This window comes from Leptonychotes weddellii, chromosome 2, assembly GCF_054177405.1.
Source record: "Leptonychotes weddellii isolate Sample4059 chromosome 2, ASM5417740v2, whole genome shotgun sequence".
Classification (NCBI taxonomy): domain Eukaryota; kingdom Metazoa; phylum Chordata; class Mammalia; order Carnivora; family Phocidae; genus Leptonychotes; species Leptonychotes weddellii.
The window spans coordinates 174,486,904-174,499,312 of NC_138370.1; the positions used below are offsets into that span (position 1 = coordinate 174,486,904).

The following is a 12,409-nucleotide window of genomic DNA, read 5'->3' on the forward strand; positions in this document are numbered from 1 at the left end:
GGGCTGTTGGCTACAAACCTCAAGCCCCAGGGTGGGCGGCTGCGGGGTACTGGGCCGCAGGGACACCCCCGCACGGGGTGGTGCTAGGTGAAGCCCTGGCCACCGCCAAGGCATGGGGGCGGCTCCCGCAGATGGCCTGGGGCCTCGGCACCCCTGCCCAGGCCACAGCCAGGCCGCAGCCCCGGATTTCCCCTTTCCTCACCTCAGGGATCAGAGCTCGCAGCCGAGGGGAGGGGAGGGGAGGGGAGGGGAGGGGAGGGATGTGCAGTGCATGGGCCAGATGCGATCTCCTGAGGGGACCCCGCCAAGCTGGCGGCGAGTCCTGAGGGTGGTCCCCCTTCTAAAGCATCTTAAACAGTCCAAAGACACCCCCTTCCAAACTTGCCAGTGGGACACGCTGCCTCCTGAGCTGCACCACTCAATTCTGATTCGCCCTAAACCCAACTGTGGGTCCGGGGGCTCACAACTTCCCGGGGCCCGGTGACCTCCCCTGCCCCCCCCCCCCCGCCCACCTGCAGCAGTGCTGACCCCGGGCCTCTGTCTCCAGACTAAAAGGGACAGGGACGCCGTGGACAAACTGCTGAAGGACCTGGACGCCAACGGCGACGCCGAGGTGGACTTCAACGAGTTCATCGTGTTTGTGGCCATGCTCACGGCCGCCTGCCACAAGTTCTTTGAGCAGGCGGGGCTCCCCTGATGCCCTGCAAACCCAGAGTGGAGGGGGGCGGGGGGGGGCAGCCCCTGGCTTCCAGAATCCTGTGCGCCACTGCCTCCTACCCAGCCTGTGGCCGCCCCTGTGATCAGTAAAATGCTTGTGAAATGCTCCCAGTCTGGCGGACATGGATTATTTCCTGACCCCTCAGCGCCCCCACCTCTAACACAATGAGTCCCCTGATTCCTCACTTCCTGCTCCTGCCCGGTGGGGAGCCGGAGAGGGAAAGGACACAGTCAGTGGGTAGGACAGGCCACCTGCTGACTGCCCTTTGTGCCCCGGGGCCGGCGGAGGCCAGGTCCCAGCTTCTGGGGTGGCTCGGCACCGAGGGAGCGCCACCCTGCCCTGGACCCACGGAGGCCCGCAGGCCGCGCGTCCCTCCGCCCAGCCGTCAGAGCTCTACTCTCACCCAGAGCTCTACTCTCACTGGGGAGTGTGCTTGTCCCTCTCTCTCTGCCCCTCCCCCACACTGTGCTCACTCTTTTTTACAGACTTTATTTGTCAGAGAGAGAGCACAAGCAGGGGGAGTGGCAGGCAGAGGGAGAAGCAGGCTCCCCACTGAGCAAGGAGCCGGATGTGGGACCTGATCTCAGGACCCTGGGACCATGACCTCGGCTGAAAGGCAGACTTAACCTGACTGAGCCACCCAGGCGTCCCAACAAAACGAAATTTTCTTTTCGAAATGGTTCTCAGCAGGGACCTGACATAGCCCAATCCACTGCTGTGAAGGACCAGGGCTGGCATGAAGCCACGAAGGGAGGCCAGTTAGGACAGCATTGCACTAGTGGGCTAGGGCAGTGGGAGGGGATAGATGAATCCAAGGTACATTCTGGTCGTTCTACCTTCTGAAGCACAGTGACAGGAAGGAAGAAGGAAGGGGTTGCTGAGAAGGAGGGAGGAATCAAGAAGGCCATCAAAGTTTCTGGCTTAGAAACTTCAGTTTGAGTTGTCTGCACTGGTAAGCAGACACAATTAGATTTTTTTTAAGACTTACTTATTTTTGAGAGAGAGGGAAAGGGAGAGAATCTCAAGCAGAGCCTGACACAGGGCTCAATCTCATGACCCTGAGATCATGACCTGAGCTGAGACCAAGTGTCAGATGCTTAACCAACCAAGCCACCCAGGCGCCTCATAATCAAATTTAATTTACATACTGAATTGATACTAATTCATTCAATGAGTATTAAGCACCAACCATGTGGCAGCCAAGCATTTATCTTTGTGCTGGGAATTTAGCGGTAAACAAAATTCCTGCCCTCAAGGGGCTGACATTCCCCGTGGAGAGGCCAGACTATACACAGATTAATAATCACATGTCAGGTAGTGCAAGAAAAATAAAAGGGCAGAGAGAGTCGCAGGGATGGCAGTGCTGTTTTAAAGAGAGAGCATAAGGCACCGTGGAAGCAGACACTCAGAAAGTGGCCTAGTGAGCTCTGTGGATATCAGATACTCACCTGCTTTCAGAAGAAACAAAAGTATTGTTTTGTATTGTATTGCAACAAAACAGAAGTGAAGACTCAGGCCTCACAAGCCAGCTGACCCAAGTGGCCACTGAAGAATTTCCCAAGCCTTCCAGAAGAGAGCACAGAATTTCAGATTTCACAGCAAGGGAAGTTTGGGCATCACGGGCTCATCTATGAAAAATGATTTCAGAGCTGCTGACAGAAGGCAATTCAAATTTTCTAGCTGACTTGGAAGTTGGTTCAATTCCACGGATATATAATCCAAGTAGGAGAAAAATTTATGAGTTAAAATAGGAAATCCACACAAAGCCCCGCATGCCTCTCCATTACACTACATCACAAGCATGAGTGAAGACCATCCCCTTGTCACCACAGTGCTCTGCATTAGAACCAAGGGTCCAAAACGATTCAGAAGACTTTAAGGCTCTGACCGTGAAGGAGGCTTAGCATCAAGCCCTGGGATAATGACGAGATGAAATTCACCCTAATGGAGGAATATAATCTATGGTCAGTTAATCAAGGGGAAAACCTATGCATACACTGTAGATATCTACACACACACACACACACACGGCAAGTTTTTCCCTCCCAACACATCTGTTTTTAAATCAGTGAATCAACTTATAACTAAGTTTCCTGAATCAAGGTCCATAATATCTCAAAGAGGGGGTGCTCCTTCAGCCAGCTGCTCCAATTAAGAGAACATGGAGTAACTAACCTGCGACGTACATCAACAGGAATGAGAAACCTTGTAGGCTGTAAGCCACAAAGACTTTGGGTGAACTGTTAGCACAGTTTAACTTAGTTGGGTTGACTGACACAGAGAGAAACCTAGTCTTGACACTAGGAAAGCCTAGTGGGTCCCCCTACTCCCCCGCTCAAGGTCAGGCCCTCAACTCCCATCTGCATCAGCCCCCATATTCTTGCCTTCACCCAAGCTCCCACCAACACACAGACCGCAAGCAGTGTAAGCCTCCCACGCTACAGATGTGAGCACGGACGCTCCCCTGCTCCTGGGTCTCAAGGGCTCCCAGCACTACTTCTGTTCCTACTAAGACCTCAGAAGGGCAGGAGCATGGACAAGGATTCCACAGACAGAAACAGCCTCTGTAAAGGACTTTCTTTGTGCCCAGGTACTTTATGATAAAAGTACACATTCATCCAAGACGTGTATCTCAGCTTGTCATCATGAACATGTGTTTGCTCTGATCAGATCACATTTAGCGACTCTGGAAACTGCACCCTGCCTGTCCTATGGCTTTGAGCATCCATTACATAGGCTGATGCAGATGCATTAACTCCCTGATGAAGCCTCTCTCCTCTGCTTGCCCCTCTCACCTGGCTCCCACAGTGCCCCCCATAGTATCCCCAGGGCTGCAGCTCACGTGGTTCCCTGAGCTTCTGGTGCTCCCCTGGTTTCTACTCTCAGAGGTTGTACTCCATGTTCAAGGGCAAGTCATTTGCTCTGAAGAGCTTCCCAGTCCCCTCCATGAGTGCTGAGTCTCAAGCACACTGCAGTGCGATTACTGGTCCCAGCTCTTCCCAACCCAGGCCCCTCCTTCACATTCCTCGGATGGGACAGAAAGCATGTTATGCTCCCACCGACTGAGAGACTAAACAACTTTTCAGCATGCCTATGGCCTGAAGTTCATCTCTGTTAAGAGCTGAGTGTTCTGTCATCCTATCCCCACAGCACCTGACATAAGCAATTCTGCTCCCGGTTCTAGGCTCACAGAGAACCCCAAACTTCAAGCAACTCAGTCCCGCTTGCTGATGGCAGTGCTGAAAGAAGAGTGTCCATTTCAAAAGAAATTTATTAACACACACAGGGATGGGGCACCTGGGTGGTTCAGTTAAGCCTTCGGCTCAGGTCATGATCCCAGGGTCCTGGGATAGAGCCCCACATCAGGCTCCCTGCTTGGCAGGAAGCCTGCTTCTCCCTCTCCCACTCCCCCTGCTTGTGTTCCCTCTCTTGCTGTGTCTCTCTGTCAAATAAATAAAATCTTAAAAACACACACACACACACATAGGGGCTCTGGTCATCTGAACAACATCTTTATTTGAAAAAAGGTTTTCTATAGATCTTTGTTTTTCAAGGTAAATGAACACTTATTCATCACATGTCTGACTTTGACCTCAAATCCCAGTCAGGTCTACCCTGATAGACTAGAAAGGACTTTATGGGCCCTGATGATGCCTTTTCCTTTCTCCAGCGTCCCCAGGCTCCTCGTAGATTGTCTCTTTGATGCGATCCTTTGAAACCCCTGTAATGTGTGAGGGCATTCCTACACCGAAGCATACTCCATCATCCCCTATCCAAACTTCTTTGTCATTTGGGGCCAGCAAGGTTGTCTCAATAAACTCACTGGACAGGTGACACCACATACACCAGACATTATGCCACAAGACACAGGTCTCCTCCTGCGTCTCACAGGAATCAAAGTTCCAGAATATACACCTAACCATCTTCCATCTCCAAGTGCCTTCTAGTTCTTCCCAGTGCTCCCCAAAGCAGTCTCACCCCTACACCAGTCACCAGCTTCACCCAAGCAGTGCCTTCCATGCATCTCCACAGACAGAAGATTCTGGCCCCAAGTCTACACACGTTCTGAAAGTCCAGAGAACAATCAGGTCACACGGGTAACAGCAAAACACAGGGCCACACGCCAACATTCCAAACACAGCAAAGTAACAACAATAAACATGAGCGCTGAAACAACTCTTCATTAAGCCCCATTTCCCTTATGAGAGTATTTCTTATACAATAGTTATTTCTCAGGAACCAAATACACTGGACAATCTAAACCCATATCAAGGTCACCAGCTGAAGCCAGCACCCATCTTGTTAATTCAGATGAAAGGACAAACACTAGAGGTCTTATCATCCCCAGGCACAGCTGGACTGGCCAGGAAACACGCAGACCCAGACCCAAGAGCCGGGAATGCTTGCGGATCATTCAAAGGAACATGAAGGATGCAATCCCACTCGTTTACGCACAGAGAAGTAGCTCCTTTCGGCACGTACAAGCAGCTGATCAACACTATCCTAACAACAGGATCACCAGATGTACCTAATGAAATCTCCAACATAAGAAATAAAGGCATTTTGGGGACGCCCGGGTGGCTCAGTCGGTTAAGCATCTGCCTTCGGCTCAGGTCATGATCCCAGAGTTCTGGGATCGAGCCCCGCATCAGCCCCGCATCAGGCTCCTTGTACAGCGGGGAGCCTGCTTCTCCCTCTGCCTGCGGGTCCCCCTGCTTGTGTTTGTGTGCTCTCGTGCCTACGCGCTCTCTCTCTCTCTCTGACAAATAAATAAAATCTTAAAAAAAAAAAAAAAAAGACATTTTTCAGATTCCAAATCTCTTAAGTTCGAAAAGACAGACCTCCATGGGACCAGAATAACTAAGTAACATCTATGAACACAACTCCAGCTCCATCAAGGGCGTCCAGCTTCTGAGGAGACCCCCGCCCCAAATTTTGCCCTTAAAAACTCTCACCTGAAAGCCATTGGGCAGTTTGGGACTTGGAGCATTAGCTCCCCATTCTCCTGAGTGGTGCCACACCAAGAACCGCCTACCTTTCTTCACTGCAAAACCTCCATGTCAGTCTTTTACTGGCTTGCTGTGGTGTGCATCCGAGGGACAAATTCTCGTTTGGCTCGTTTATACAACCACTGACCCTAAGGGAGACTGTTACATGCGGATAAAAAACCTACAAAAACGGAATAAACAACAAGCTATTTCAGCTTTCTCGAGGTGTCAGCCCAGGTGACCAGAGTCCATCAGCTGTGAACCTAAGGCACAACTGGAAGAAATTTACCATCAAGACACTGAGTCTCAGATTTCTGCATCCTGGTATTTAAAAAAAAAAAAAAAAAGAATTAACCATCCACAAGAATGCCACTTCTTGGGTTACCTGGGTGGTTCAGCCTTTAAGCCTCTGCCTTCCGCTCATGATCCCAGGATGCTGGGATCGAACCCCGCATCGGGCTCCCTGCTCGGCGGGAAGCCTGCTTCTCCCTCTCCCACTCCCCCTGCTTGTGTTCTCTCTCTCGCTGTGTTTCTCTCTGTCAAATAAATAAATAAAAATCTTTTTTAAAAAATAAATTAATTTAAAAAAAAAGAATGCCACTTTTTCAGACAGAGTCCTCTGACACATCTGCCTTCTAGAAGAACCTGGATATTTCTAGTTAAGGCCTACAGCTTCACACTTCTCTGTTTCTTTCCCTGTGTTCTCACCCTCCCCTATTTTGCTCTATGGCTAAGTTTCCTTTGGTCCCCCCGTCACCACCCTCCTTAGTGCCTCGGCGGCTCTACTTCCAGCAACTGTCCCTTTGGAGGTGAATTTTCAGTTTCACAAAGACAAACCCGAGTTATTCTAATTTTTCTCTAATTACCGGCGGGGGCGGGAGGAACCACAAAAATCAGTATCTACTATCACCTAGCCAAGCTAGCACGCACTCACTTTCCTCTCAACCTCAGCTTTGCTCCCATTGCCCCATTTCTGAAGCTTCACCTTCACTCCTACAACAGGACGACCACCCAGGAAGCTACTGAAATCGGCGATGGCAAGCCCCCGGCCCCGCCCCCGGCCCCGGCCCCGCCGGCCTCCCGCCTTACCGCCCGCGCTCCTTCAGGACGACTCGCTTCTCTCTATCCGCCGCACCAGCTCCACCAACATCTCTGCCATCTTCGCGATCTCCTTGGCCTTCTCCTCGGCCTTCTCGCACCTCTTGGCCGCTCTGCCCTCCACCCCATCGCTGGGGTTCTGCAGGTGGTTCAGGGCGCTCTCCTCCGAGGCCTCCACCTGCGTCTTGATTTGGATGAGCATATTGTCCATCTCCCAGAGCTTGCTCCTGTTCCGCATGTAGGCTCTCCCGTGCTCCCGGGTGAGGGCCGCGATGTCCTCCCGCATCTCGTTGATGACTGGAAGCAGGAACTGCTCGAAATCCTCCCCGGGCTCCGCCAGCTCGACGATGTCCCAGGGCTGCATCTGTCCTGCCCCTCCTTCATGCCCGCACCCCTGGGGACGGCTAAACCGTTACTGCGGGCGTCCGCGCATCAGCAGTGCTCCCGAATTATCCCTCAATGTTCCTCCTTTTACGCCGTCCGCTTCAGAACCGCTACGGAAAGCAACGCCTTGAACCCACACCGCGGCCGGGCCAACAAGAGATACTCGCAGCCATCACCAGCGGTGGGCGTGTTTGCGGCACTTTCACGACGTGGCCCGGCCCCCTTACGGCCATGCCTGGGACCGGCCTGGTGGCGGGTGCGCGCGCGCAGACGGGACACATACCCTACATCCCTTTCCAATACAAACCGCTAGCCCCAAGCAAGGAAGAGACTCATTCTCCTTTCCTTTCTGAGTCTCCCAGACACTCAGTCTGCTAAACTCTGTCACTCACACTATTCAATAAACTCTTTTTACTTTCTCTGGCTTGCGTTTGATTTCTGTCCTGTGCAGAGTTGGTCCTACAGGGCCCCCCTCAGGGTCCTCAGACCCAACCTGCCTGCATCATCTTCACCAGACTATAAGCAACCCAAGATAAAGGGCCACTTCTGATTTGGCTCTGTCCTTAGCCTTTCCTGGCAACCTGGACACAAGTAGGGCCTTAGGAAATGTTTTAGAGAGAAGGCCTCCTTTCCTAAAATATAAGTGCTTCTGCCTACTAGAGGCTCCTTGAGGACGGGTTCTGGTCTCGGTCCTTAGCACCTACAGGACCTGCAAAACAGCAGGGGCCCAGTAAAATGCTGCCTTAATATTCATTTAACAAAAAATGTTTGAACACTGGGTGGATGGAGTCTCTCCAGTCTTGTTCAGCCAGTGCCACTAGCCCGTGTCCCCACCAGTGTCCCACTTTGGAGGGATACTGCTTGCAACAGTGCCACAGATTAGAGCTCTAGTATTCCAGTCTCGTAAGTAAAAACCAGTGATCCCAGGCTGAATATCCGTCAATGGGACGATGCATAAGTGAGATGATGTGCAGGAAAGTGTTTTGCAAATACCAAAGCACCAGCAGATATAAGTGGTGATAGTGTTATAATTATTATGACAGTGAACAGAGGTTATTTGATGTCAAAGCTTTTAGAGTCAGAAACATCCTGCATTGGGTCCTCCTAGTCCCTCCAATTTCTTGCTCTGTGACCTTGGACAAGTTGGTTAACCTGAACACATATCTCTGAGTGTCAATTTCCACCTGTTGCTCTAGGCTGGGCATTGGACATATGATCCCTAATGATCATCTCATGATCTTTATAGTCCATAATAATTATATGATATGGTTTGCCCAAGATTTTATATCTTGCTCTTTTCATGCCTAGCGCAGCCATGGCTCGTGGTCCCAGGAGCCTCTGAAGCATGTAGTATTGGATGCTGGATAAACTTACTGGTGTGTTCGCTCCTCACCCATCTACTGGTCCCCATAAGCTGAGAGAATGTCTGCCTCTCAATCATTTTCCTAAGGAACAGACTTAAGTATGTCCTAACAGGAGATGAAGTAAATAAGATCTGTATGTAGCATTTTATTAAGATTGATGGTAAGAGGGGAGCCTGGGTGGCTCAGTCGTTAAGCGTCTGCCTTCGGCTCAGGTCATGATCCCAGGGTCCTGGGATAGAGCCGTGCATCAGGCTCCCTGCTCCGCGGGAAGCCTGCTTCTCCCTCTCCCACTCCCCCTACTTGTGTTCCCTCTCTCTCTGTCTCTCTCTGTGTCAAAGAAAGAAAGAAAGAAAATCTTAAAAAAAAAAAAAAAAAAGAAAGATTGGTGGCAAGGTCCAAACTGATATAACCTACCCTGCTGGTTTTATGGATGTCATCACCATTGACAAGACTGAGGAGAATTTCTGTCTGATCTATGACACCAAGGGTCGCTTTGCTGTTCATTGGATTACACCTGAGAAGGCCAAGTATAAGTTGTGCAAAGTGAGAAAGATCTTTGTGGGGACAAAAGGAATCCCCATCTGGTGACTCAAGATGCTCACACCATCTGCTATCCTGATCCCCTCATTAAGGTGAATAACACTATTCAGATTGATTTGGAGACTGGGGAGATCACTGATTTCATCAAGTTTGACACTGGCAATCTGTGTATGGTGACCAGAGGTGCTAACCTGGGAAGAACTGGTGTGATCACCAACAGAGAGAGAGACACCCTGGTTCTTTTGATGTCGTTCACGTGAAAGATGCCAATGGCAACAGCTTTGCCACCCAACTCTCCAACATTTTTGTTACTGGCAAAGGCAACAAACCATGGATTTCTCCTCCCCGTGGAAAGGGTATCCACCTCACCATTGCTGAAGAGAGGGACAAGAGACTGGCGGGCAAACAGAGCAGTGGGTAAAATGGTCCCTAGGTGATGTGATTGAAAGTCTTTATAGTTAATTAAAGATCATACAGCACAAAAAAAATTTTTTAAAATATTTTATATCTCGTGTCCTGAGTGTCCCCTTTCACTCTCCAAACCTTCCTGGTTTGATGAATTGGAATTTATTAAAGGAAGATATATGACAAAGAACTCATATTCAAACTGTATTGAGAACTTCTATAGATCAATAAGGAAAAGACAAATAACTCAATTTAAAAATGGGCAAGACTTGAGCCAGCCAGGGAATATCCACGTGGCCAAAAAGTATATAAAAAGGTGCTAAAGTTCAAGATTCAACAGGGGAACGCCAATTAAAACCACACAGATAGGGGTGCCTGGGTGGCTCAGTCGTTAAGCGCCTGCCTTCGGCTCAGGTCATGATGCCAGCGTGCTGGGATCGAGCCCCGCATCGGGCTCCCTGCTCGGCGGGAAGCCTGCTTCTCCCTCTTTCATTCCCCCTGCTTGTGTTCCTCTCTCACTGTGTCTCTCTCTGTCAAATAAATAAATAAAATCTTAAAAAAAAAAAAAAAAAACCACACAGATAGCACTCAATATACATCCACAAGAGTGGCTAAAAATGAAAATATTGACAATACCGAGTGTTGGGGAAAGTGTGGAAAGAAGCTGAGAACGTTCCAAGTCATCAAGAATAGCAAGGTTTCGGGGACCTTCTTTTTGTTTATTTCTCTTCTCTTTCATTTCAATATAAGTAGCAAGAAGAAACTAGGGACGGTGGGAAGCTCTTCATGGATCCTTGACATGTTCTATATCTTTTTTTTTTTTAAAGACTTTATTTATTTGACAGAGAGAGACACAGCGAGAGAGGGAACACAAGCAGGGGGAGTGGGAGAGGGAGAAGCAGGCTTCCCGCGGAGCAGGGAGCCCGATGCGGGGGCTCGATCCCAGGACCCCGGGATCATGACCGGAGCCGAAGGCAGAGCTTAACGACTGAGCCACCCAGGCGCCCCGACATGTTCTATATCTTGATCTGGATGGAGATTACATGATTGTGTGAACACGCAAAAGATACACTGAGGACGCACGCATCTTACCGTAGTTCTGTTACACCTTCATATTTTAAAAAGAGTGCTGAGTGTGAGCACGTGCGCGCGCACGAGCGTCCAGTGGCAGAAAACAGAGATTGGCGCGCGTGCGTGTACGTGAGCGCGCGGAGGCCGGAGGCTGGGGCGTGCACGCGCCCGCGTGCGTGCGGAGGGGCCGGAAGCAGGACTGGGAAGCCGGAAGCGGGGCGGGCAGTCCGGCCGTAGCGGGTCATGGAGGATCGCCCGGCGGGTCGTGGGCTGGCGCGCGAGGGGTCGGAGGAGGAGGAGGCCGAGCTCCAGGGAGCTGCCTGGAGCGGGGACAGCGGCAACGTGTCCCAGAGCCACAGCAGCGCGTCGGGGCCGTGGGAGGACGAGGGCTCAGAGCTGGGCGCGCCGGGCCGCGATCTGCCGCTGCTGCGCCGCGCCGCCGCGGGCTACGCCGCCTGCCTGCTGCCGGGAGCCGGGGCGCGGCCCGAGGTCGAGGCCCTGGACGCCAGCCTGGAGGACCTGCTCACCAGAGTGGACGAGTTCGTGGGCATGCTGGACATGCTGCGCGGCGACTCCTCCCACGTCGTCAGCGAGGGTGTGCCTCGCATTTACGCGAAGGCCACCGAGATGCGGCAGGTCTACAGCAAGATCGACCGGCTCGAGGCCTTCGTGGGGATGATCGGCGCCAGCGTGGCCAGGATGGAGGAGCAGGTGGCCAGGGCGGAGGCCGAGCTGGGCGCTTTCCCCAGCGCCTTCAGGAAACTGCTGCACACGATCAGCGTGCCCTCCTTCTTCAACAAGGCGCCCTCCGGCAGGCCGCCGCAGAGCGGCTATGAGCCGCCCGTCCTGTTCCGGACCGAAGACCACTTTCCCTGTTGCAGCGAGAGATCCCAGGTCTGAGTCCGCCGGCCGGCTCCGCGAGGGGACGCCGTCTGAGATTACCCCGGGTGCTGAGTCAGCTGGAAGTCCGCTGTAGACATCCACGGTGTTGGGAGTATGGCGTATTTATCTTTTGCACACTTTTGTTTCACTGTTTGCATGACTTCACGTAAGGATGTATGGTTTTCTGTGTCTTCCCATGCTAAACTGAGGGCTGCATGGTGGGGGGCGTCGGGGAAGCCAAATGAATGAGTTTATCTGTGCGCTGTGGCAAAACTGGTTTTTATAGGTTTTACAGCTCAACCAATAGTATTACCTTTTCCAGGTTTCTATATTTTATACTCTTAAGAAGAACTGCTGAAATGTTCACGTCTTGTTATTATTCGATCCTAATAGCGATTCCATTTTCTGTAGCTTTTAGGGTAGATAGGGTAAGTTATTTCAGGTTATATTAAACTTTGCACATCATGGGTTGTAAACCGAAGGAAATCATACAATTTCTGAGAAGATGTATTGATTTATTGCAACTAGTTCTGAAGTTGTATTTGAAAGTAGGCCCTCCGAATCTTAATTTGTCCACAGCAAACATGTCTATATGTGGTTGCTAACATCTGGTTTATAATTTAAATATTAATAAAAATTTCAAATTTTATTGGAAAAGCTTTTCTTCTGGAAAGGATTTTACATATTTCTTTTTTCGTTTGTTTGAAAATAGATATATTGCTCATAATTATAGAGATAAGGAAAAGTGGCTTGGGAGTGAGTACCTCCTTTAGAATGTGAAAAAGCTTAGCTACTATTTCACAGAATTTTATGTTTCTTTCCTCTCAAAGTGAATAGTTAAATCACATCTGTGAATTACTGGTATTAGGATTTTGTTCCTTCACCCACAGCATGGAATCCTAAAGATGTTTTGCAGATACAACAGGCTTTGATCTTGATTTGGATCTTAATCTGTTTTA

General features: G+C 50.5%; 3 protein-coding genes and 1 pseudogene across 3 annotated transcripts in view; 3 read left to right on the top strand and 1 right to left on the bottom strand.

Moving 5' to 3' along the window:
• The window catches only part of S100P (S100 calcium binding protein P), a 1,904-nt gene extending 1,080 nt beyond the window's left edge, over positions 1-824 (top strand). Inside the window, exon 2 of the mRNA XM_006743287.3 lies at positions 548-824. Coding sequence (XP_006743350.1) covers positions 548-697 — 150 coding nt within the window. The 3' untranslated portion in view covers positions 698-824. The remainder of the gene's footprint in view (positions 1-547) is intronic.
• Positions 825-6,778: 5,954 nt separating this feature from the next.
• MRFAP1L1 (Morf4 family associated protein 1 like 1) lies at positions 6,779-7,327 on the bottom strand. Its single transcript, XM_081812661.1, has one exon. It carries the CDS (start codon positions 7,166-7,168, stop codon positions 6,809-6,811), a length of 360 nt encoding a protein of 119 aa, XP_081668787.1. The 5' UTR covers positions 7,169-7,327; the 3' UTR covers positions 6,779-6,808.
• A 1,176-nt stretch (positions 7,328-8,503) lies between these two features.
• On the top strand, positions 8,504-9,554 carry LOC102728457 (small ribosomal subunit protein eS4, X isoform-like; annotated as a pseudogene).
• Positions 9,555-10,768: 1,214 nt separating this feature from the next.
• Positions 10,769-12,107, top strand: BLOC1S4 (biogenesis of lysosomal organelles complex 1 subunit 4). Its single transcript, XM_006743292.3, has one exon. It carries the CDS (start codon positions 10,812-10,814, stop codon positions 11,466-11,468), a length of 657 nt encoding a protein of 218 aa, XP_006743355.2. The 5' UTR covers positions 10,769-10,811; the 3' UTR covers positions 11,469-12,107.
• The last annotated feature ends 302 nt before the right edge of the window (positions 12,108-12,409 follow it).

Excerpts from the sequence above, each read along its gene's own strand:
- MRFAP1L1 (XM_081812661.1), bottom strand. The coding sequence starts at position 7,168 with ATGCAGCCCTGGGACATCGTCGAGCTGGCGGAGCCCGGGGAGGATTTC.
- BLOC1S4 (XM_006743292.3), top strand. The coding sequence starts at position 10,812 with ATGGAGGATCGCCCGGCGGGTCGTGGGCTGGCGCGCGAGGGGTCGGAG.